The 26,951-nt window shown below is 41.0% G+C and overlaps 1 protein-coding gene across 2 annotated transcripts in view; it reads left to right on the forward strand.

Annotated features, from left to right (window-relative positions):
* Window positions 1-26,951, forward strand: part of LOC126481037 (acyl-CoA Delta-9 desaturase-like) — a 137,839-nt gene that overhangs the window by 105,196 nt on the left and 5,692 nt on the right. For both annotated transcript variants that reach the window (XM_050104517.1, XM_050104518.1), the window contains exon 5: window positions 2,531-2,716. In XM_050104517.1, the coding sequence (XP_049960474.1) occupies window positions 2,531-2,716 (186 nt within the window). The remainder of the gene's footprint in view (window positions 1-2,530; window positions 2,717-26,951) is intronic.

Genomic DNA, 26,951 nt, shown 5'->3' on the forward strand with positions numbered 1-26,951 from the left:
CCAGAGCGTTGTTTCATCATGTATCAGCATTAACCTTAATTTATGAGCATGAGTGTACATTGCTGTGGCCATCAGTATAGTGTATGCAACAGAAATATTTCAATAGTATTCATTTATCAAGAGCGTAGTGACGTCTATTCACAAGCTCTAGTGAAATAATCTTCCAAAAAACCGTCTCGAAAAACTGTGACACGTTCCGCGTGATTAATTGCAAGTAATCTTTTTTGTGAAATTTCAGAATCCCTTGGCTTGTTCAAATGGCTCTGAGCACTATGGGACTTAACTTCTGAGGTCATCAGTCGCCTAGAACTTAAAACTACTTAAACCTAACTAACCTAACGACATCACACACATCCATGCCCGAGGCAGGATTCGAACCTGCGACCGTAGCGGTCGCGCGGTTCCAGACTGTAGCGCCTAGAACCGCTCGGCCACCCCGGCCGGCAATCCCTTGGGAGTTATAGTATATTTCCATTTTGTACTGCGATGCATCTGACCAAGATATCGGTTATTTTTGATCTTAAACTCTGCCATAAAACAGTAAAAGGTACATACAATTGTCGGAATAATGAACCTTATAAAATATTCTGACATTTTTACTGTTCAATTAGGAAGGCTTTATCTTTTAATTCGTTCACGACTTGAAAGCAAACTAGGAGCCCTTCTATTTCTTAATCGTACTTCATTCATCTAATATGTCGTCACCGTTCATATTATTGTGTCAGAGCTTTTAAAGAAACTGTATTAACATGTTTGCTCTTCAAAAGTTTTCGTAGTATCAAGAGTTATCCCCAGTTGTCTCTTGGATTATAGGCCGAGTTCCTTGCAGTTAACTAAAGTAGCTCCGAATACTATTCAAAAGTGATTTCAAGATCTGCTTGATACTGACGTTTATTTCCTCTAATTCGTCGCTATCATTTCTCTTACTTTGTTAATAATATGGTTCAAATGGCTCTGAGCACTATGGCACTTAAAGGTCGTCAGTCCCCTAGAACTTAGAACTACTTAAACCTAACTAACCTAAGGACATCACACACACCCATGCCCGAGGCAGGACTCGAGCCTGCTAATAATAAACCATGCACTATATAAATCATTCTTTCCTGCAATCTTAGCAATTTTCTGTATCCGAAGTTGTGATTCGTAATCCCGCATTCGAAAGATTAAAACTATTGTCCAAATGTCTTAAAGGAATATGATCGGGAATATAAAGCTGGCGGCAGTTTCATAAAATCTGCTAACTCTGGACGTTATTCAAGTGTATTTATAGCTTATGCTGTGTTATTGAACGTGTTTGGAGCCTTGGTGAGTATCCAAATTAGGTTAACCCACTACAAATCTACTTTTAGGATTCAGCATTGTTCTTGTTTTTGCGGTGAAAAATGTATTTTCCGTAATGACTGGTTGTACATATAATAGATCACATAGTTATAAGTGTCGAAGGAAATGAAAGAGAACCAGTAGTTGAGAAGGAAGTGTGATAGCGTTTTAGACTCTCCCTGATGTTATTCAGTCTGTGCATACAGAAATTTGGGATGGGAATTAAAGATCACGGACCTAAACAAAAAAAATTGCAGTTTTCCGATGACGTAATTCTATCAAAGATAACAAAAGGCCTGAAAGAGCAACTGAATGGAATTGATAGTGTCTTGAAAAGGGTTATAAAATTACTATCAATAAATGTAAAACAAGAGTAATGGAATGTAATCAAATTAGATCAGGTGATGCTGACATAATCAGATCTGGAAGTGAGACACTAAAAGTATCCGATGTATTTTTTATATGGACAGCAAGACGTAAAGAGTATATATAAAAATAATGGCAGCAGCAAGAAAATCATTTCTAAAAAATAGGAATTTGTTAACATCGAAGTCTTGTCCAAAGGCGTTTGTGTGAAGTGTAGCCCTGTACGGAAGTGGAACGTAGGCGATAAGCAGTTCAGAAAGTGAAAGTGGCAGTTTTTGAAATGTGGTGCTACAGAAAAATGCTGAAGATTAGGTGGGTAGATAGGGTAACTAACGAGAAGATATTCAATATAGCTGGGGAGAAAAGAAATTTGTGGCATAACTTGACTAAAAGAAGGGGTCTGTTGATAGAGCACATTCTCAGATGTAAAGAAATCGTTAATTTGGTAATGGAGGGAAAATGTGGCTGAGATGAGGGAGGGGGAGGGGTAAAATTGTAGATGGAGACCAAGGAATGAATATTACAAGCAAGCTCAAATGGATGTTGGCTGTAGTAGTTATTCAGAAGTGTAGAGGTTAGCACGGGTTAGTCAAGTGTGCAGATCTGGAGCAAATCAGTATTCGCACTGAAGACCATAACAGTCTCACTTGACTGTCATTTAAAACATGTTATTTGATTCATAAATTGTCCTGCTAATTTTATTCACATTTGTGTGGAACCATTTGAAGTCCATTTCGTCTGATGAGGCGTAGGTTACGAAATGGGTTGTCGATACTCTGACGAACCCCTCAAGCGTTATGTGCTCACAGTTGTTTCTGATTTATCCGACGTGATCCTGTTGCAGGTACTATAAGACGCTGTACGCGATATTCTCCATCATGCTGCCTGTGGCCGTGCCGATCTACGCGTGGAACGAGCAGCCGTGGATTTCTCTGATGCTGTGCTACTTCACCAGAGCCATCCTAACCCTCAACATCACATGGCTCGTCAACAGCTGGGCACACCTCTACGGCACCAGGCCGTATAACAAGTGAGTCTGCACGCAGCGAACTACCTTGCGGACTGGTCTAACTAGCTCCACAACGTAACGTGCTACAAAGAGAACGTGCCGTATTCTTTCTTTTACTGCCGTGAGTAATTGCACGTGCCAAATGGGAAATACTACGGTTGTTTGTCAGACATTAAGCTCGTCAGATTCAAGATGTTCTGGCACCATAGCAGTACGCAAAGTAAGTTATACACTGACAAAAAGCAGTAGTAATACACCGTTGTGTTATTACTGTTTTCCTTTTCCCTTGTATAATTGTCTTACACAAATTTCGTGCGTCTCCTTCCCAGGTCTCAAAATAATTACTGTATATAAAAATCTACATGACTACTTCTACAAATCTTATAGAGTGCAAGGTCATGCGTATTGAACTATTTCTGCAGATAAAAGAAAGTTGTTATTTTTACTGAAATATTTTTTTTAACTTAGCTTGCTACTGCTCGTGTTCGTATTTTCATAATATTTTAATTTCTTGTATTAATCTAAGTGATGAGCCTTTTATTTTTGTTCATTAATAAGCAGCACGATGGGAGGCATGTATCGCCATCAAAAGCGAATGAATGTCCACTGATGAGTAAAACTTAAGGATGAGAGCAAGTTTCACATGATGTGTCGCTACAAAGCAGCATAGCTCGATGAATCTTGGACCATACATAAAAAGATCTTCTGCAGTGTAATGCGGAAGTTAACGGAAAGATATAACCAATGAGACGAACAGAAATGAAGCCTGACATTGTGAGGAGCGAGAAATCCGTCTTAAGGTAATTTATTGAATAAAAAAACTTAATGTAAGAAAACGTTTAATAGCTGGATCGCACTTTCCATTGTACAATTAAACTATAATGACTAGTTTTGGTTGCTTTCTAGAACCATTTTCAGAATGTTCAAATTGTGAAAAGACTTGAAAATGCATTGATAACCTTCAGCATTAGCTACAGTCGTTCAATGACACGCATACGTGTTATGGGCCAATAAGAATAGGAGAGTATGTTGTTCAAAGCATCATCGAGGGCGAGGTTGTAAACTACAGTCTTACAAGGTGCAGGTAATAAGGAAGGAAAAAGGCCAGCTACATTAGTAAAAATTGCATCAAATACAACTGCTTTTTTCCTGCTTTATTACGTGCGTCTTGTGAGATTGTTGTTTACAGCCTGTCTCTCTCTTAATGAAGCTATGAACTTCGTACTGTCCTAGTCTTGTTGGCCCATAATACGAATATGTCATCGCATGACTGTAGCTAATGATGATATTTTTCATTGCTTATTCAACTCATTTTTTCTATTTGAACGATCTGAAGGTTGTTGTAGAATGTAACCGAAACTAGTCATCATACTTCACCTGTGTAATGAAAATTGCTCTTTCTAGCCATAAATAGTTTTCTACATTGAAATAAATTATTTAAGAAATGAAATTTTTATTCACAGGTCATAATCACAATGAAGTCACTGCGATTCATGCCGGCCCCTAGGACATTACAAATGGCGGAACACGTTTCTTAAGCGTCTGAGTCCCAACAAAATGAAGAACATATAATTTTAAAATTTTTGAGAAAATTAACCGTTATCATCCTAGTAACCAAAAAATACAGGAAGAAATCAGCAAAAATTAAACACTCAATTGTTTTAAGGAGGTGGTTTTATTTTGGAATATAATTTCAGAATGTTTCATAAACTTAACATTTATTATCACAGTAAGCAACGGCTACAAGAAGAAACTGGCAGAAAGTAAAGAATCAGCTGTTTTAAGGAGATTGTTTGACTTTAGAATTACTAGGACATACTGTTTCCTACCACCAGTTATTTCACGTGAAAAATTTGAAAGCGAATTCGCATTTTTCCTAGACACAATACTGCGTCACGAAACATCCGTGAAATCATGATGCCTCAAACAGATTATTATCCCATATAACAAGCCAAAATGGACCTAAAATTTAATAAATCTTGTATCAAAACAAAGTACTGCTCCAGTGGTTCCATTTCGAAGCTATTCGCAGGAGCAGTACTGGAAACTCAAATTTACGTTACAATAGCTATACATACAGGGTGGTCGGAAATTCCCGTTACAGACGTCGAGGACTTGTAGAGGGGAGTGAGTACGTCGTATTTTGAATAAGAACCCATGTCCGGAAACGTCATCCAATGAGACTACAGAGCGTCGAAGTTATATGCACGGGCGTCTGTAAATGTACGTATACACGGGATGATTCCGTGATGATGTTACAGACTTTCTAGGATGATGGAGAATGATAAATGTTTTAATTTGAAGTAAGGGTCCCTGTACCGGAAACGAACGAGTCGAAAGTTATAAACGAAAACCGTTCTGATACCTCTGATAGTTGAATACATGTACCGGTTCTTGTGTTGCGAAGAGTGTAGGGCTGGTAACTTTCAGAGGTGGTAGTGTGGACAAAAACGAGAAAAAAATGTCAAATAAACGTGGGCTATAAATTGCATACCTGAAGAGCTATGACCATCCGTTCATCTTCGCTAATGTAAAACATCTCCTCTTCTGAGCAAGTGTTCATAGATGTTAAGGTGCGCACTTTAGAGCCCACGTTTATTGGACATTTTTTCTCGTTTTTGTCCACACTATCACCACTGAAAGTTATCAACCCTACACTCTTCGCAACATAAGAACCGGTACATGTACTCAACTATCAGAGGTATCAGAACGGTTTTCGTTTATAAGTTTCGACTCCTTCGTTTCCGGTACAGAGATCCTTACTTCAGATTAATCCATTTATCGTTCTCCATCATCCTGGAAAGTCTGTAACATCATCACGGAATCACCACGCGTATACGAACATTTACAGACGCCCGCGCCTACAACTTTGACGCTCCGTAGTGTCGTTGGACGACGTTTCCGGACATGGGTTCCTATTCAAAATACGATGTCCTCACTCCCCTCTACAAGTCCTAGAAGTCTGTAACGGGAATTTCCGACCACCCTGTATATTTACTTTCACCGTCAGTGATCTCCTTAATATGGCCACTATAAAAAAGAAACCGCATTTCACAAGCTCCCGAAATCACGCAGCACAATCTTTGCACCGACTATTGCTTTGGACGCTGTGACTGTTACAATATTCTTCATTCGTAGAAGTTCCCCAGTGTACCAACAGATGAATCCAGCACCTGTCGTTTCATGCTAAAGCTAAAGGCATTGGTACACAAAAAAATTAATAAATGATGGTTTCAGGCTGGAAACACTGGTTCTCAGAGGATTAAGGGTGCGTGTGGTCACCACAGACGGAATGCGTGCTCTGTAACGTGCTGCCCCGCTGGCCACAAGATTGGTAACCAGTTCTTGTGATAGGGCGTTCCATTCCTCCATAAGTGCTGTTGACAAATGCTGAATAGTCGTTGGTGCTTGTGGATGTGCTGCAGAATGTCTTCCCAATGTTGGAAGTAGCATTATATGGCGAATGGTGTGAACACTTCAGAAACACTGTCGAACATGATCGTTTTGATGATCCAGGTATTATGGTGTGGGGAGGCATAATGTTTCTTGGAAGTACATCTTTGAACACGGTACACTCACCGGTCAATGTCGTAGTCACACCGTACGACTTCCCCACGTGCGTCTTTTAAGAGGTGAATTCGACGCTGATGTCATTTTTATGGATGGCAATGCGCGACAGCATCGAACTGTGAAGGTGGAGGAGCTTTTGCAACGAGAGGATATTCGGTGAATGGACTCGCCTGCCCGTACTCCTGACTTGTATCCCGTCGAACACGTGTGGGATGCGTTAGCTAGACGCACCACGTCCACGAGCACCGGACCATCCAGTAGTTGTCAATCATCATAAATCGCGGTGACTTCAGTGTAATTATTGTCTTTGAATAAAAGAGTCATTTCTGTTTGTTTCATCACACATTTCTTTCCGTTACCTTTTGTACTATACTGTATTAGTTCTATCAACGTATGACCCAAATTTCATCAAGCCATATCACTTCCCAGTGACATTTTATGCGAAAGTTGACTCGTCCTTAAATTGTGCACACAACGTCATGGATATAACTGTTGTGATTGCTTTAAAAAAGCCTATCCAGTCTTGTCCTGAGCTTGAGCAACATCAGTATTCTAAACTCAGATGTCGACATGCATGCACAAGAACCAATTGGAGGCACATTCCTATATATTTTGGCTGCAACGTACGAGGGAAGTTTGAAAAGTGCGTGCAAAGTCCGAGAGATGGCACCACCGGCGCGTATCGAGGTCATGTTTAGTTAGTAGCATCTTTGGAAAGAATTCACACCAAGTTTCAGCCATATTGGTCTATTTCTTTGTGTTTGGCATTCGTGTGAATCAAGGAAGTCGAGTGATTGTCAAAAAATGGACGAAAAATAATTTCTTGTGATGGTTAAACATTACTTTATAAAAGCCAAAACACCTCAGGATACTAAAGAGAAGCTTGATGAGGATTACGGTGACTCTGCATCTTCGATTAGAACGGTTAAAAAGTGGTTTTAAAATTTTCGGAATGGTCATATGGGCACAAGTGATACTGAACGATGGACGCCCTGTGGAGGCTACGATTCCAGAAATCATTGATAAAATCCATGACATGGTGATGGATGACAGAAGAGTTAATGAACGGGTACATAATATTTTGCATAAACATTTGGACATGAGAAAGCTATCCGCAAGATGGGTTCCGCGATTGCTCACGCTTGACCAAAAACGGAATCGTGTGAAGTGTTGCAAGGATGGTTTACAGCTGTTCAGGAAGAATCCGCAGGACTTTAAGCGCCGTTCCGTCACTGTGAATGAAACATGGATACATTACTATACTCCTGAGACCAAAGAACAATCTAAACAATGGGTTACCAAGGGAGAATTTCCACCAAAAATGGCGAAGACCATTCCTTCGGCCGGAAAGGTTCTGGCGACCGTCTTTTGGGATTCGCAAAGGATAATCTTCATCGACTATCGGGAATAGGGTTAATCTATTACAGGTGAATATTATTCATCATTATTGGACCGTTTGAAAACCGAGCTGCAAGAAAAGCGCCAGCAATTAGACCGCAAAAAAGTCCTTTTCCATCACGACAATGCACCAGCACACACCACAGCAGTTGTGGTCGCAAAATTAATGGAAATAGGATTCCAACTCGTTTCACATCCTCCCTATTCTCCAGACTTGGCTCCCTCAAACTACTATTTGTTCCCCAATTTGGAGAAATGGCTGGCAGGACAAAGATTTTACTCAAAGGAGGACGTGATTGCAGCAACTAATAGCTATTTTGCAGACTTGGAAAATTCCTATTATTCGGAAGGGATCAACAAATTAGAACAGCGTTGGACAAAGTGTATAAGTCTAAAGGAAAACTACGTCGAAAAATAAAGAAGGTTTACCCCTAACACGTAAGTAGTTTTTATTTATGTACGGACTTTTCAAACGCCCCTCGTTATCGCCAAAATGTAAGTCATTTACATTTTGGCGATTATATCTTCTAATATACCTGGCCTTTTGTTGTTCCTTCTTTCTCGATGACAGCGTCCTCTGTTACGAAATTGTTATTACGTCATTAGCACCTCAGTAAAAGAAACAGTAAATTGCTGTCTAAATACTCGTTGAAAAGCACAAAAAGTATCCTTTCGCGTCCGTAAAAACACAGAATGTTACGTTCGGGTGGTTACACGCTGTGCACTTTATATACAGCAAGAACAACGGGTGCGTTTCCTGATAAATGTAGTGCAGTGAGAGTTCAAATGCCTTTCTTATTGTGAACGCTGTTTTTTACGTTGTTGATAAACATGTAGCCTTATTCAACTACATATTATCCCCTTGCATAATTTCTTTTTTTGATGAGAAACTGATAGCATTGAATTTCAGAATGGTAGGGGCGAAAGAAAGAACCACATTTAGGACAATTTTTTGGCGTTCAGCAGGTCGTTCTAAACTGACTAGAAAAGAAATGAGCAGGAGCAGCAAGTGATTCTCGATGAGAAAGCGTGCCCGCTTGTCACGCCGACAAAAGTCAGTAAATTTGCGGAGTCATTCTATCGCGTCGATACGGTTCCGCGCAGTTATCAAGTAACCCTTTTACCTTCGTCCACTTTCCCCTATTGTATTACATAACAGAGCTCCCTTTGAAACCCATGGTAACAACACATTTTAGAAATTCACGAAGTGCTTGCGTAACGCTTCTACCAACTTTCATATGCCCAGGATTTGTAATTCTTTACTTCCATCGCTATTATTCTCCATGACTTTCTCTTTTGCTGTCACAAGTCCCTTATGTTTCACTTAGTCCTGCAACATTTTCCTCCAAATTTACGGCAGCTGTGAATAGCACTATGGGACTTAACTTCTGAGGTTATCAGTCCCCTAGAACTTAGAACTACTTAAACCTAACGAACCTAAGGACATCACACACACCCACGCCCGAGGCAGGATTCGAACCTGCGACGTAGCGGTCGCACGGTTCGAGACTGTAGCGCCTAGAACCGCTCGGCCACCCCGACCGGCGAACATATAGTCTTCACGAGTGAAGCAGCGAGGTGCTAAGCTACTAATAACATGAAAATACAAGTGTTATGAAGTTTTTATTATGGATAAATATGTTCCGATATTTATTCTTATCACCATGAGTCATATGTACCATACTATTTGTTATTATGTTGACTTTTAGCCCTATATTTCGAACGTCAAGTTGAAACACAGCTAGGGACGCACTTTCGTCAGTGAATGCATGCAGTGCGGCCATGACATTAAGAGTGAGAGTATGGAGATATATCATCAAATAGCCCGGAAGGCTTCCTCCACGCCGACCTGAACTGATAGGCTGCCATCCACTACAGTGAGAGATGAATGTACGCACCGGATCTGCCTCACAAAGAGGACAGCTTATAAGGCGTCCTACTTGCTTTGTGCTGGCGCCTAGCCTGACGGCATGATGTACTGGGGGAGGGGACCTCGCTTTGCGGAAGAGAAGCATCGCGATTGTTCTGAAGTTGCGCAGCCACCCAGCGCTTTCTCCCACGCACGCGACTAACGTAATACCGCGTAACGCTTGGAGCCCTCCAAATGTCACTACGTCAATCTCCGCGGGGCATATTGACTACTTCGGACATAGCCGAGGCCCGCGTGGAGAAAGCCCACGTTTTTGCCGCTTCACCAGTGGACACTTTCCACGCATTGACACCTGTTACGGGGCGACCGAGTGCTGGTGACCGGCGTTGCGATGTTTGATGGCCCCACTTTTGCCTCACCGCCGTTATCGCCGAGGTGAACTACAGTTAAGGCAAGTTCCGTTCAAATGGGCTGTGGTACGCTACGATGCGGCCATAATCAATTATCTCACTGGGGCAAGGAGGCAATTACACCCCAGAGTGACAAACGGAGGACCTCTTGCGTGATAAAGCGAAGGTAAACATCAGTGTTGCGTAAGTGCTACCCCTTATCACGCCTGTTCATTCTGCTTTTGCGTGACACTGGAAAAAATAATAACCAATATTGCTGGAAAGCGCAGTTGTTTCTTAATCAGTATGTGTAAACAATAATGCACAACGTCATAAAGACAATGGGTTTCCCTCCGTAGATTTGCTATTCAACCGTCATGCTAGAAACGATTAACATATGATGCAAGGAGCGGACGAACATGTTATTCTGTAGAATGTCTTTAGTACTAGGCCTATGTAGTATGCCCACGTGCACAGTAATTTAAGTAAATTGTACACAAAATTTAAACATCAGACACTATCTATAGGCAACGTCTCCCTGATATAGCAGCCCTTATCGTCTCTCAAAATCATTACAATGTAGTTGTCTACATCTACATCTACATACATACTCCGCAATCCACCATACGGTGCGTGTCGGAGGGTACCTTGTACCACGACTAGCATTTTCTCTCCCTGTTCCACTCCCAAACAGAAAGAGGGAAAAATGACTGCCTATATGCCTCTGTACGAGCCCTAATCTCTCTTATCTTTGTGGTCTTTCCGCGAAATATAAGTTGGCGGCAGTAAAATTCTACTGCAGTCAGCCTCAAATGCTGGTTCTCTAAATTTCCTCAGTAGCGATTCACGAAAAGAACGCCTCCTTTCCTCTAGAGACTTCCACCCGAGTTCCTGAAGCATTTCCGTAACACTCGCGTGATGGTCAAACCTCCCTATAACAATTCTAGCAGCCCGCCTCTGAATTGCTTCTATGTCCTCCCTCAATCTGACCTGATAGGGATCCCAAACGCTCGAGCAGTACTCAAGAATAGGTCGTATTAGTGTTTTATAAGCGGTCTCCTTTACAAATGAACCACATCTTCCCAAAATTCTACCAATGAACCGAAGACGACTATCCGCCTTCCCCACAACTGCCATTACATGATTGTTCCACTTCATATCGCTCTGCAATGTTACGTCCAAATATTTAATCGACGTGACTATGTCAAGCGCTACATTACTAATGGAGTGTTCAGACATTACAGGATTCTTTTTCCTATTCATCCGCATTAACTTACATTTATCTACATTTAGAGTTAGCTGCCATTCTCTACACCAATCACAAATCCTGTCCAAGTCATCTTGTATCCTCTTACAGTCACTCAACGACGACACCTTCTGCTGACCACCCTATCCAAAAGATCATTTATGTAGATAGAAAACAACAGCGGACCTACCACACTTCCCTGGGGCACTCCAGATGATACCCTCACCTCCGATGAACACTCACCATCGAGGACAACGTACTGGGTTCTATTACTTAAGAAGTCTTCGAGCCACTCACATACTTAGGAACCAATCCCATAAGCTCGTACCTTAGTTAGGAGTCTGCAGTGGGGCACCGAGTCAAACGCTTTCCGGAAGTCAAGGAATATGGCATCCGTCTGATACCCTTCATCCATGGTTCGCAAGATATCAAGTTGTAGTTGGTTTAGTTCGTTTCAGTCCTAACACTTTGTAATACGGCTGTTCTGGGACTGTCTGTTGATTATTTTCCCGGAATTTTTCCCTCTAATATGTTTTACATGAAGCGCTTATGTCGGATTACGTTTCTCTTCTCCGTACCAAATTAGTAAGTCTCTAATATTTTTTCGTTGGACTTCCCTTCAGTCCAGGAAGTTTTTGTGATTTTACTCCATATCTACATCTCCATAGCTTCTACTTTTTTTCTTTCGATGTTTGCCCACAGTCCACTTTTCAGAGCCACAGCTTCAAATTATCCAAATAAATACCTCGATTAACTTTCTTGTAGTTACTATATTAACCCTAGAAAACTAACTAGGGGAAAATGTTGCATTGCCTGCCTCGGGCATGGATGTATGTGATGTCCTTAGGTTAGTTAGGTTTAAGTAGCTCTAAGTTCTAGGGGACTGATGACCTCAGCAGTTAAGTCCCATAGTGTTCAGAGCCATTTGAACCATTATTTTAAGCCACTGGGCACCTCCTACCGCAGAACTCATTTTCGCAGCCACTCTTGAAGGGGATTCCGAAACCCGACGAATCTATATCTTTCTCATTCTAAGGATCAACGGTAGCAGTCATATTAACGTTTAACTTCAGCTACGATCTACAAACGAAACACAGAATTAACGAACAGTGCCGTTATAGCTGCTTATGAGGCTAATGTTGTCGGAACAGCCGAGCTGGTTTTTAAGTTTTTCTCAGAGTTCGATAACAGTAAACACCTTACTTTTAAAGAAAAATTTCATCGAGCTAGTTGGTGGTGTGGTAACACACTAGACTCGGATTCGAGAGGCCAGCAGTTCATTACCACTTCCGGACAACCGGATTTAAGTTTTCAGTGATTTCCATAAATCGCTTAAGGCTAATTTCAGGAGAGTTGCTTTGAAAGGACTCAGTCGAATTTCTTCCTCATTGATCACAATCCGAGCTTTTAACCCATTGCTACAGATCTTATCGTCGACGGGACTTTAAACCATGATCTTGCTTCCTTCCTTCTGACGAAAGGAATTCGTTCAGAATCCTACCTTAATTATTCGAATAATGTGTTTCTCTTACTACGGCTTAGCTGCTCTTGAAACATTACGAAACACGTGCCACAATTAGAAAGCACTTTCACCTTCCAGAATTCCAGCCTCCCAAATTCATTTCTTACGTAGTACTCTCTCGGGTACTTCTAACGTAATCATTAAGAAACATTACTTGCCATATTGTATTTCCTGTTATTCTCTGCAGCAGTATTCAGAACTAGAAGTTTCCTGACTTCAACATTATTCATTTTACTGAGTTTGTCGCCCAAAAACTAACGCCGCTTCCTTTTGATTGAGTATTCATCCAAAATTTATTGAAATAACTTTACACTTGAGCAGCAATCTTGTAATCGGGTTCTTTCCGTACTTCACCAATTTTGTAGACTCCATTTGCAATGCTCTTTCTATTGCAAAAATTCCTTGTTCGGTTCCTGTATAATGATTTTTACATGTTTTTGTGACGTCGTAAAATGCGCGAATAAATTATTCTGCAAGGTGTTATGTTCACAGGAAATCGCAGCATTCGAAATTATACACCACTGTCCATTAAAATTGCCACACCCCGAAGATGGCGTGCTACAGACGCGAGATTTAACCAACAGGAAGAAGGTGCTGTGATACGCAAATGATTAGCTTTTGCCGGCCAGAGTGGCCGGGCGGTTCTAGTCGCTACAGTCTGCAAGCGCGCGACCGCTACGGCCGCAGGTCCGAATCCTGCCTCGGGCATGGATGTGTGTGATGTCTTTAGGTTAGTTACGTTTAAGTAGTTCTAAGTTCTACGGGACTGATGACCTCAGAAGTTAAGTCCCATAGTGCTCAGAGCCATTTGATTTTGATCAGCTTTTCAGAGCATTCACCCAAGGTTGGCACCGGTGGTGACACCTACAACGTGCTGACATGAGGAAAGTTTTCAACCGATTTCTCATACACAAATAGCACTTGACCGGCGTTGCCTGGTGAAACGTTGTGATGCCTCGTGTAAGAGGGGAAATGCGTACCATCACGTTTCCAACTTTGATAAACGTCGGATTGTAGCCTATCCCGATTGCGGTTTATCGTATCGCGACATTGCTGCTCGCGTTGGTCGGGATCCAATGACTGTTAGCAGAATATGGAATCGATGGGTTCAGGAGGGTAATACGGAACGCCGTGCTGGATCCCAACGGCCTCGTATCACAAGCAGTCGAGATGACAGACATCCGCATGGCTGTAGCGGATCGTGCAGCCACGTCTCGATGCCTGAGTCAACAGATAGGGACGTTTGCAAGAGAACAACCATCTGCACGAACAGTTCGACGACGTTTGCAGCAGCGTGGACTATCAGCTCGGATACCATAGCTGCAGTTACCCTTGACACTGCATCACAGACAGGAGCGCCTGCGATGGTGTACTCAACAACGAACCTGGGTGCACGAATGGCAAAACGTCATTTTTTCCGATGAATCTAGGTTCTGTTTACAGAATCATGATGTTTGCATACGTGTTTGGCGACATCACGGTGAACGCACATTGGAAGCGTGTATTCGTCATCGCCATACTGGCGTATCACCCGGCGTGATGGTATGGGGTGCTATTGGTTACACGTCTCGGTCACCTCTTGTTCGCATTGAGGGCACTTTGAACAGTGGACGTTACATTTCAAATGTTTTACGACCCGCGGCTCTACCCTTCATTTGATCAATGCGAAACCCTACATTTCAGCAGGATAATGCACGACCGCATCTTGCAGGTCCTGTACGGGCCTTTCTGGATACAGAAAATGCTCGACTGCTGCCCTGGCCAGCACATTCACTAGATCTCTCACCAATTGAAAACGTCTGGTCAATGGTGGCCGAGCAACTGGCTCGTCACAATACGCCAGTCACTACTCTTGATGAACTGTGGTATGGGCAGCTGTACCTGTACACGCCATTATTACGGCCAGAGATGGTTGTTCTAGATACTGATTTCACAGGATCTATGTACGCAAACTGCGTAAAAATGTAATCACATGTCAGTTCTAGTATAATATATTTGTCCAATGAATTCCCGTTTATCATCTGCATTTCGTCTTGGTGTAGCAATTTTAATGACCATTAGTGTAGTAGTTCCACTTTGAACCACTCCATACACGTATTTCTAAATGGATTATGGATGTAACTGATACCAATGATTGTTCTGCAATCTTGTAATCATACAAGAACGGGTCTTTCTGCCTATTTATGGGCAATACGTTGCCTTTGTTTATAATGAGGGTCAGTTGCCGGTCCCTTCAAAAGGCATCGATCCTCCGCAGGTCTTTGTACATTTCTCTACAGTTTTCTAGCATCTCGACTTATTTCTATACAGCAGCATGTCTTTGAAAACCCACACAGAAATTCTAACATTATCCATTAGGTCATTGACATATATTGTGAAAAGGAATGGTCCAATAACAGTCGTTAGCGATACGCCCGAAGTCACTTTTACGTCTGAAGAGAATACCATGCTCTTTTCTGTTTGCTAGAAACACTTCAGCTGGTCTGATATTCTGTACACAGTTATTTTGTCCTTCAGGCGGCAGCGGGGTATTGTATCCAACGCCTTCTGGAAGTCAAGGAACGTGGCATGAACCTGAGCGCTGGTAACTACAGCTGTCTAGATCTCGTGGACGAACAGAGAGAGTTGGGTGATAACAGCAAGCATATTAAGGCCCATAGAAATGTAGTTTGCCACTGTTTTAGTTCTGTATGTGAAATATCAACATATGTGGGTAACCCCAACGAGTGCTCGTCTAAGTATAACATTACGAAGAATTTGGAAGTGAATGCGAGAAGTGGTATGAAATCTAATTATGGCAAACAGATTCGGACGAATCCTCAAACTTGACATCCCGATTTGACGAATTAATCATTACGCTGTACCCTGATTCCATAGTGCGAAGAAAAATCAGAACGGGAAAAAGACAAGATTTCAGTTTGTAGAAATGAAAATTTTAGTAGATACGCATGGATATACTTTGTTAGACAGGAATCAGTTATGAATAAAAAAGCACGCCTGGGTATAAAATACCAAGAAGTAAGAAAAGAAATCATAATACCAAAGAAAATCACGCTAATGGTGAACACTTCGCCGCAGCATAAGCACAGAAATAACAGTAATAACACCAATAAGAAGGAGAAAACGCAGAATACGGTGATAATAATGACGAAATTACTGCACAACAGGAAGCGCTCCGAGCACGTTATACATACTCCTGATTAAAATTCCATCGGTCATCTGGATTCTAACGACATACCTCTGGATCCAGAGACAAAACTTCACTGCACTTTAGCTACGAGATATGGTCATAAAATAACGTGACTACTGCTGTGAAACATTTTGTTTCAAGAACATACGTATTTACTGTCACCATCAAGATACTCCCCTCCTCTATCCTTTTCTCATTGGTGGAAAAGGTGCTGGAAGTCTTTCTCTATGAGCTCCTTGATGACGCATGACGCTTTTTCTTACAGTGCTTCAACAGACTGAATTCTTTTTTTTTACTTTAAATGCTGATTTGACCTTGGGGAATAGATAAAGTCACGTGGTGCTAGGAAATTTGGAAATTTGTGGTATGGTCTTATGAGACCAAACTGCTGAGGTCATCGTTCCCTAAGCTTACGCACTACTTAATCTAACTTAAACTAACTTACGTTAAGGACATCACACACACTCATGCCCGAGGGAGGACTCGAACCTCCGGCGGGGGAAGCCACGCGGACCGTGACAAGGAGCCTTAGACCGCGCGGCTCATGGTGCTAGGTCAAGCGACTATTGTACGTGCTCCAACACTAGGTTGCTGTACTTTGCTAGAAACTCCTTAACGGACAATGTGGTGTGAGTCGGTGCGTTGTCTTGATCCAGAATCCATTGACTTGTTCATCCATAATTCTTGTCGGGCTTATCTTATTTTCATACGTAGTTCAAATGGCTCTGAGCGCTATGGGACTTAACATCTGAGGTCATCAGTCGCCTAGAACTTAGAACTACTTAAACCTAACTAACCTAAGGACATCACACACATCCGTGCCCGAGGCAGGATTCGAACCTGCGAGGTTCCGGACTGAAACACCTAGAACCACACGGCCACCGCGGCCGGCCATACGTAGTTGAGCAAGAACTGCAAGGTAGTAAGGTTGATTAATACTTTGACCTTCAGGAATCCAGTGAAGATGCACAATTGCATAAATATCGAAGAAAAATAATCATAATGGCTTTGAATCTTGATTTGCTCATGGAACGGCGCTGAAGTTTCTGGATTATAAGTGAAAAACCAATATTCGTTACGTGTTACGATTCTTTCCATGAAATCAGGATCATTTTTGCTGATAGTCATCGTGTCCGCACAAACATTTTTGTAAGCTTCTTTTTGTTGCCACGCGGAGTGGCCGCGCGCTTTAAGGCGTCCTGTCACGGTCTCCGCGGCTCCTCCCGCCGGAGGTTCGAGTCCTTCCTCGGGTATGAGTGTATGTGTCTTGTTCTTAGCATAAGTTAGTTTAAGTAGTGTGTAAGTCTAGGGACCGATGACCTAAGCAGTTTGGTCCCTTGGGAATTCACACACATTTGAACATTTTTTTTTTCTTTTTGTTCGATTGCGAGAAATTTTGGCACCAGTTTCGCACACACTATTGTCGTCTTAAACTGGTTATGTAAAATTTTCCTTACGCATTCTTTGTCACTTTCTACCATAACAGCGATCGATCGAATACTCAACCGACGTTCAGATCGAATCATATTAGTACCTTTTTGATATTTTCATCGTCTTTTTATGCTGAAGGGCGTCCCGGGCGTGAGTTATATTCAACGTCTTCTCGGACATCTTGGAACGCTTGAAGCACTCAAAAAATTAGGTATGTGATAAACAATCTTCACTGCATACTTCTTTTAGTAAAAGATAGGTTTCAGTAGCAGTTTTTCTAAGTTCCTTCACTACAATTCGTTTCTCTGTTACTATATTTATTATTTTTCAGGTAAAACAAAATAACAGCTCTTACACAAACGAAGGCCACGGTCGCACTGATATTTCTTCAGACACCAGAGATACCACTTTCGAGTAGAATGCTTCACGCTTCACAGCTATTGGTCGTTTATCTTTTGCGCATGTGTACATACTCTGTTCCACTATTTTATAGCCACACCTCGTACAATTATCCCAGAGGCGAAGTATATATTTGACATTTGCCTCGATATTTTGTGAACACCGTCTTTCTCATTAAATATGTGTCATTTAGTGATTCACCCGAAAATACTGGTGACTACTAATGTGGTGTCACCGCCAGACAACACACTTGCTAGGTGGTAGCCTTTAAATCGGCCGCGGTCCGCTAGTATACGTCGGACCCGCGTGTCGCCACTATCAGTGATTGCAGACCGACCGCCGCCACACGGCAGGTCTAGAGAGACGTACTAGCACTCGCCCCAGTTGTACAGCCGACTTTGCTAGCGATGGTTCACTGACAAATTACGCTCTCATTTGCCGAGACGATAGTTAGCATAGCCTTCAGCTACGTCATTTGCTACGACCTAGCAAGGCGCCATTATCATTTGCTATTTATCTTGTGATGCATGTACCGTCAGACCGATGTTTACCAATTATGGATTAAAGTTAAGTATTCCAGAAGCTACGTACTTTTTTTACTAGACTCAACTCCTTTAACTGTTCCAGACCTCACGCCAGCCTGCGTGAGCTTAAACGCGTGCCTTTCGGCTATCTCATAGTGGCTTGGCTGTCTTGCCAAGTCACAACAACTAACATGATTCACTACATAAAGCGCCACGTCTTGCGCTCTCGTCTCTCTCTCAGAAGCTTTACGCTGCTTTAAAGCGAGCGCAAACCAGCGCAGCTCATTTCCACGTAACTTGGCTTTCTCACTACACTGCAGCTCCTCCCACTCGACAGCTGCCTGGGGAGACGTTCGCGGCGTTGGCCTTTCTGACAGTGACGCGTCCTAAAATTACTGGAAGACGGCGGGACCGCCGCAGCGCTCCTGTTAATAAGGCTGATGGCTTGGGTAACCACCCTGCGGTTTCCCCCGACCCAGTGACGCCCGCTATCAGGAGTGTGGCGGGGCGCACTTTCTACCGGTCGCTGACATCCCTGGCCCCTACTTACGTAAGTGACGCGGGTGTGGCACTGGCGTAATATGCGGTACCCACATCTCTGACGGTCACATTAAAATCTCCATTTGACAGCTTTTGTTCTCTCCCACACCTCATTTTGTAGTGAGGAGATTTGATCGTGCACCTCGGAGAAAGCCATATGGTTCATTCTTCCTAAATCGCCAGCCAAAGATTAGGCACGTGTACTGACTCATTACGGAAATTATTAGATACACTTTACAAATTATCTCTAAACTTTCACTCCAGAGTACAAGAATTTACTTCATTGGATGAATGGTGACGCGATGCCCCATACATTTAATTGCAGACTAAATAGAATTTTGTCAGGTGTCTCTCAATCCATACTGCAAGAACGTCCGCCCCCGGTAGCTGAATGATCAGCGTGGCGGATTGTCACACCTATGGGCCCGGGTTCGATTCCCGGCTGGGTCGGGGAATTTTCTCCGCCTAGGCACTGGGTGTTGTGTTGTCCTCATCATCGTCCTATCATCCTCATCGACTGCAGGTCGCCGAAGTGGCGTCACATTGAAAGACTCGCACCCGGCGAACAGTATGCCCGACGGGGGTCATAGCCATGCTATTAAATAAACTGTAAGAACTCGTGCCTCATTTTCCTTATTTAGAAAGTGATGCCTGAAACGTTGCTCTGTGTTTTAAAGGGAATCTTCCCGCGTTTTCCTCTGCGTAGACAATGTTTCTGTGGTAATGTATGACCTCTAGCATTAGCGAGACATGTGTAATGAGTGCTATGTGTATCTCTTCACAGTATAACTCCGTGATGGGTCCCCTAGCAGCATATTAATCTTGTCGAATATGAAACTTAGGAAAGATTGAACCCGGTGTCGAGACGATTGTTCCTTCTTCTGTATGTTAGTGTGTTCTCTGCTTAAACGTATTCATCTAACGGAATCGAGTAGCATCGCACTGTGTTCATATCTAGACGTTTACAACGAAAGTGAGTTTATTGGTAGACTGTATAATGCAATCAATGTGATGTAGTGAAATAAACTACACGCATCGCACGGCACCATTACAATAATTCAGACATTTTGAAAAGTGATGGAGAAGATGAACAGCTTTGTGCTGCAGGTTTCTTGCAGCAGGTTTCTTGCCTTGTTTCTTGTCTGTTTTCACATACGATTATCACTGGAGTGTTCTGTTATTACTGAAAGTTTCAGGATAGAGCCTAAACCCTTGATACCTAACCTTGTTAGCCAGTCTACAGATGGTAACTCCTCTATACGACAGTTCCTACTGTAAAACTGAGGCATCGAAACCAACATAATGTTAATGACTAGTTGTATTTTCAACTTAACATGTAGACTTCTTGCTTTATCGTTATTACAATTTTTAAAGGTAGATTAGTATTAGAAGGTGGTACCCCAAAGTCAGGTTTTAGAAGATTGCCTATTGTAGTCTTTGGTTTCATGTTGGTGACCAAGTGTGGTCTATTTCTCTATATTAGAATACTGAAAGAATAGCAATAAAATCGAAAGTGAACTAACAGGCCATAAATGAGAATGAAGTGCTACATTCTACGGTGAACAATAAATTTCATTTTGTTTTTCTCTAATTACTGCCTGGAAGAGCACGATTTTTCTTTGTATGAAAGAAATAATGTATATGGTTTTATTAATTTATAAAAAAGGTCGTTTTAAGGCCATGCCTTATAAATTTCACAGGTATTCTATACGTAAATCTTGTGGTTGATTTTTAAAAATCTCAGCAACCCTGATATCTATTTTACAAGTAACCTATTGCTAAATTCATTTGTAGTATCTGAAGTTCAATGCTAGCCTTTTTGTTGTTGTCTAATGTTGTTTCTAATACACGACTACGCGTGCAAGACGATATTTTTGGGTTAAATAAAGTGCTTTCTACCATCATTAACTATTATAATATTTTCTTTCCCTACTAGAAGATAATTCTACGCAAACGAAATTTTGTTTCCAAATTTTATTTCTTTACCTACAACGTAAACTATCCTATTGAAGAAGATAACTTCTGAGTTGGTATCAAAGCCTCGATAAATTCAAATATCAACTTAATTTGCACCAAGCTCTTGGTTTAAATGAGAACTTTATTAAGAGCTACTACCCACATTAGCGTTTGCTCGTTTGCTAGCGCACACATGGATATGAGCACGTCACCCTCTTAAGTATATAAAGAGAATCACGTGCCATGTACAAATGTACAGACCATGGTTGTCAGCGGACACAACCTTGAAATAAGTATGCAGAAACATCGCATACACAGTTGTTTCCATTGGCCACCAAGCTATTTACATATACGTATAACATGTGATTTTTGTCAAATACTTAGGAGGATGCAGCCATATCCATTTGTACACTTTAAAATGAGCGTGCTCTCGAAATTGGCCAGTAGTGCGAATGAAATAATATGCCCATAGAATAACAGACTGGTGCAAATGTTCTCTGACAGAAAATAACGCTCAACCTGCTTAGGATCTTAGATCGTAGCTGATTGAGCAGAAATGTTGTGTTATTTGCCGTGATGCTCAATACCAGTAAGTTTTTCATTGCTGTCTCCGTATTCAGTTTTCTCTCTTAACTTTGTACAGTATGCACATACATTCCATTTCTAGTGAACGTGCTGTCACTGTTAAGTCAAGCATTTCATCCTTTCCAATTATGTCAATTTCTTCATCCAGCTTCATACTTCTGTTAATGTACTGCCCCGAGTTTTCATCATGAGTCTATTACATCCCATTAGGCGTTCCCTACTGTTTGTTTTATTACCTTTCCATTTCAAGCCATGTGTTCCTCATTTCTCTCTTATTCCTTTTCTTGATACTACTTGTCCTCTTCCTTCTCTGTACCTTTCTCCCACTCCTTCTCTGCTTCTTCTAAAAAATCTCTTTTTCTGATCCGACCCACATGCATCTCGGAGGGTAAAAATTTATTACACAAAGAACAAGTCGTCATCTTGCTCTTCTTGAGTGATCTACGGAAACTCAGACAAACTAATGTGATAATTCGTAAAATTTCGTTTCGATTCAACAACATTGCGTGCAACCGTCATTACTGGGTCACGAACTTGAAGCGAAAGATTACAGTGTACACGTTAGTATAACGTGACCTTGGAATACTACTTTCACATTATATAAGTTCTTTTTATCTAAGTTACCGGTAAAGTAGTCACCAAACCACGGTTGGCTTCAACGTAGTTTTATACTAGGTATAATCTAATCACAATAATTATGCCTTTTCACCATGTACGCCCAGCTCACCAGAGCTCTTATGAGAAGACAACTAATAAATGACTTACTTGTTTAACCCCAGTACCGTGGCCCGAAATAGAACTCGTTCTACGAGCTAGTTAGATCAAGAGGCGTTCATGTTCCGAATCTCTGAATTTTAAAAATTCGCCGTGCCACCAAACCGTGCTGCAGTAGGCAAAAATCAGTATTTTAAGAGACATTAATTAATCGAAATGTTCGTATCCTGTAGTAGAGTAAATAATATAAGAATGCTGTAATTTAAAATTAAAGTGTATTATTGGATTGACGGAAGATAAATCCAACGAAGGTAAAAAACGGTGTCTTCCGAACAAACGTTAAAAGATCTGTGTCATCTCAGGCAGCAAAACAGTGTGCCTGGTGATGAAGTTTCACAATGCTTTCCCCGACAAGTTCCAAGTAAGCGATAGTTTTTCGTCATTGTCCTGTTATTTCTCGGTATTGGGACTATTAGAGCAGGGCTAAGCGAAAGTCAGGACAGAAGGAACAGGCTTTTTCTTAGCAGTAGCATCGTTGTGGTGAAGGCACACTTACAGTAGGAAAAAATATTAATGGGGTATAGGTTTCGTAAAGGGAGGTAAAGTAAAGCAAATGGTAACGTAGAGAAATTAGTAGCGTTTGTAAGGGAGAAGGACACTACAGAAAATAAAAGCGAAACCCAAGACGCAATGGCAGAAAGACAAATTGTTTATAGAGTAATGGAAATAGAGAAAACTAAGAGGACTCTGTTAGGCAGATAAGCAATAGGAAAAGAGGAAGGAGAAGACACGACAGCAAGGACAAAAGCAACGTCACTTATAGAAACCAGGATGAAGAGAAACACTGAGGAACAGAAACCGATACACGTAATACGTAAAGACATGAGAATAGGTGGGAAATTTTAAGAAGAAGAGAGATGTAGCTGAACGAAAGGGGTAGGAGAGTATGGATAAATAAGTGCAGCTAGGGTTAATCACAATACAAAAAACGAGAAATAAAACTACAACATGCGCGAAAGCGTAAAGAAGTCACAAAAAACAGAGTGAAATAAATCAAAATATTCACATAAAGATATTAATACAAGATGGAGTTTGTGAAAACGTCAAGATTCCCGCTGGAATGTTGTGAGAGGAAACACAGTGAAACAATGAAAGAGAAGAGCACGTGAGATCCACACACAAACTATGGTGATAGTTTTTTAACCATAAGCATTTCCAACTCTCGTCTTCCGTTTGTACCAGCTTGCTGAACTGTCAGTAGATTTACTTTCATTGTCTTCTTAATTTCTCATTAATTAAAGTGAACAATTACGTAGAGGAGCTTATGATTTACAGATGCTATAAACTGTCGAAAAATCATGGTTGTACGAAGCTGTATCACTCAGTTATATTACTCAACCACTTTCAGTCACTAACAGTCTACCTTCAGGTGTCTGCAGACAGTAGAAAACCAAAATAAATCACAATGAGTCACCACAAAAGGGTGAAGCACTTGACGATACTGATGTAACACTTGGTCCTCATACTGAATACCTCACCAAAGAGATAAATAGGTAGAGAATCTATATAGCGCCAGAGAACACTCGTAACTTTTACAACGTACGGAACACTCGACTTATGGTGCCTTAATATTGTTGACTGAATGATAAAAACACAAAGACGACGGTGGATAATATGAAGACATTCAAAATAATTTGTCTTTGCGTTTTCAGCTTTTTCCTATGTGCTTTTTTAATGCGTCAAAAATATTTAGGTATTATAGGGCGAGTGTGCCCCTTGTTGCAAAATTTATAAGCGGTTTCAGGCGCTGCTTGACGATATACTTAGTACCGAGGATCACGTGTTATATCAGTATTGTCAGGTGTTTCACCACTGTACTACTGAACGCTGTATGTGCTTCTGCCATTTGTTAGAGTTAAAAGGAGATGTTCGCTTGTACCCTGAGGGTTTACAGTGGTTATCAGTTATCACACATCTGATGGCTTCACAGTGCAAGTTCTCAGTTGGCTGTATAAGTTGATTACTGTATTTAGGATAGTTTTTGTGGTAACTCATTGTGCCTTATTTTAGTTTTCCGCTTTATGCATGGCCTGTTAACGAATGAAACTGGTTGTGTAATAATCCTGAGTAATACAGTTGCGTGAAAACCAAAGTTTCTCAACAAAGCTAAAAATTTGAAGTTACACCGTAGTTCGACGTCCGTATTAAACTACTTATCAGTTCCACAGTCGGTGGAAGGCAATGGTACACCACTTCAATTAGGATCATACCCCATAAAACACTGTAATGTAAAAACCAACAGTTGTGTTGAGGACAATTTTACCCCTTAATCATAATGTTCGAATTTTCATTGTCTGCTGTTACTCCTTGTAACAGGAGACTGTAATTTGTAATACAGCTAAATGTATTTAATCGGCGTATTCGCCGAGCAGTTTCAGCTATTTTCTGTATTGCGATACGTAAGACATCGACAGTAATGTTAGATCCCACCTGTGCTTGAATGCAAGCGTTCCCAGTCCTTTTGCCCCTTCTACGAGAAACCAATTAAAGGTGCGATGACATCACAAAGCGCCGGCAGTTAATGGACCCATACTGTGTCTAGTGTATTACCTCAACCTCCAGCAGTGACAGCAGCAACAATCTTCTGAGTTAGCTACCTTTTTTGCAGCAATTCAGACTGAAGTTGCCTTGATATGTAACGGTTGTAATCCTTGTTAAACTGCGTTAATCACACGTAATCAGTTCTGTATGTTGGTATCTAAATAAAAAAAGAGTATGTGCACTGTTGTATACTATCATTTTTTTCGTAATTTTAAATTTTTAGACTTTGTAACTCGTTGTGTAAGATGAACAGGTGTGTTATAATTTACATCAGCGAGAAGAGGAATAGATGTCTACAATTTCCTCAGACAAGTAAAAGAGGAGATGAGAAGGTGAAAAGGCATGGACGATTCGTTCTCGTCTGCATACGACCGGATCTTTTCCCATTTCTACTGCAGCATGATGAACAGGCGTTGCCGGGTTTCTGAGAGGAATTTTTTAAATACGTAACAGTCTCCTAAGTTCATCAGAAACATGTTTGATGGGATTTAGGTTAGCAGATTAAACTCTCACATGCGTCGATTTTTTTGCACTGTGGTGTAATTAATTTTCTTGTAGACACATTTTCTTTCAGATAAAAAAAGATAAAAGAGTTTCCGTGTTGCGAGAAACAAAGAGTTATCTGAAACGTTTTATAAACAACTTAATTTATCTTTCCATCAACAGAAACTAATAGACCAAAGTCAGAATCAGGAGAAAGAACACCAAACCGTCACACCATCTCTATAAAATTGCTTCCACAACATTCTTAGGTAAAAACTCTTCACCAGACATGCAAAACTTCCAGACACACCCAGCTAAGTTCCATACGCGGGTGAATTTTCAGTCCACGAAGTCCTCTTCCAGTGTTCCACCAATTAATAACAGCGTTGTTTGGGCTAAGTAATCAGTGGCTTCTATGTCTCAGTACAAGAATGTATACCGAGTCCTGTAGTCTCACATATCACGTCTTGAGTGTCTACTCACAATGCTTAAGAATGTTTTTTTCCCACAGGGCTTGGTCCATCATACGTAAGACACAGTTACTTTAGAATAAAAGACACAGTTTGGCTTTCTGAAGTACCATCTTGGTTTCTGGTTGGTTCAACTTACTTAAATGCGTCCCAATATTAACATCATAAAAGACAAAGATTAAAAATATCATACAAAAAGTTGCTATGCAAATAGCAAGTGCCTCCTAGCACACGACGTAGACGTGTTCTCTTAACTTATATATGGACATACCCATTGCTTCGATCTTTCCTTTTATTTCATCTTGCAGAAAATGTGGCCGTACTTATTGTTCACTTTTTATTTTATTTCATGAAAATTTTAACAAAAGACAAGCACGAATATTATCTTTGGAGGATGACAGATTTAATTTTTTGTTTTACAGTATTATTGCTTGGTCGTTAATCTTACTAAGTTTGCTTTCGTTTTTGTTTCTAGATCTGAAAATCTATATACCTTTCATTGTATGACAGAAAACCACGAATGCCGCCTGGAAAAATAAAAAAGAATAATTGTATCAATCAAGAAATGCACCGAAATATTTCTGCAATAGTTTTCAAATAAGTGATTTAGAGAATCTATGGAAAAATCCGAACACAAACTTAGGGACGGAGATTTAACCGACGTTGTACCACAAGAGAGTCTAGCTTATTAATTACTTCAACACTTCCCTTGGTGAGAAGAATATTAGCCCATCCCAAAAAATTTCGGCTGTGATTTGTCGCTTCGTCATAGGACATCACCGTCGCAAGCAGTATTGTCCAATGAATAATGTAGATGGCCATGAATATTATTTCACACCTTCAGCCGAAAACTTATTTCCACTTTGAGGATATATTCTCCTTCAGTATCCATAGAACACCAACTTGAATTCGTTACAACGTCCTAGATTCCTGACCCAATTCCGTTTTTCACAGCTGTCATGTATTCCAATACCTCCACTCAACAATACGAGTACATACCATCAAACGAGACAAACTGAGAGTAGGGGCCGTATTTTTGTACGTAGCTCATAACTAACTGTTAATAATGTTGTTATTCATAAAATCAGTATTGTTGCGGAACATTAATACTGCGTTTTTCAGTTTTTAATACATCAACATTCCTCGAAGTACCTGCACCTACATCTAAAGGAGTACTTGGCAATTGACACGTAATTGTTTGGAGGATTTATAGGACAACTTTCACGCTATTTCTGAGGGCTCTGAGAATTACTTTCAGAATCTTTCTCGACCGTTTTACTCTCGGATAGCCCGCTGGAGAAATGAACCTCTAATTCTTTTTGTGCGAGCTCTGATTTCCCTTATTGTATTAGGCGGTCATTTCTCCCT

This window comes from Schistocerca serialis, chromosome 5 (genome assembly GCF_023864345.2).
Source record: "Schistocerca serialis cubense isolate TAMUIC-IGC-003099 chromosome 5, iqSchSeri2.2, whole genome shotgun sequence".
Lineage (NCBI taxonomy): Eukaryota > Metazoa > Arthropoda > Insecta > Orthoptera > Acrididae > Schistocerca > Schistocerca serialis.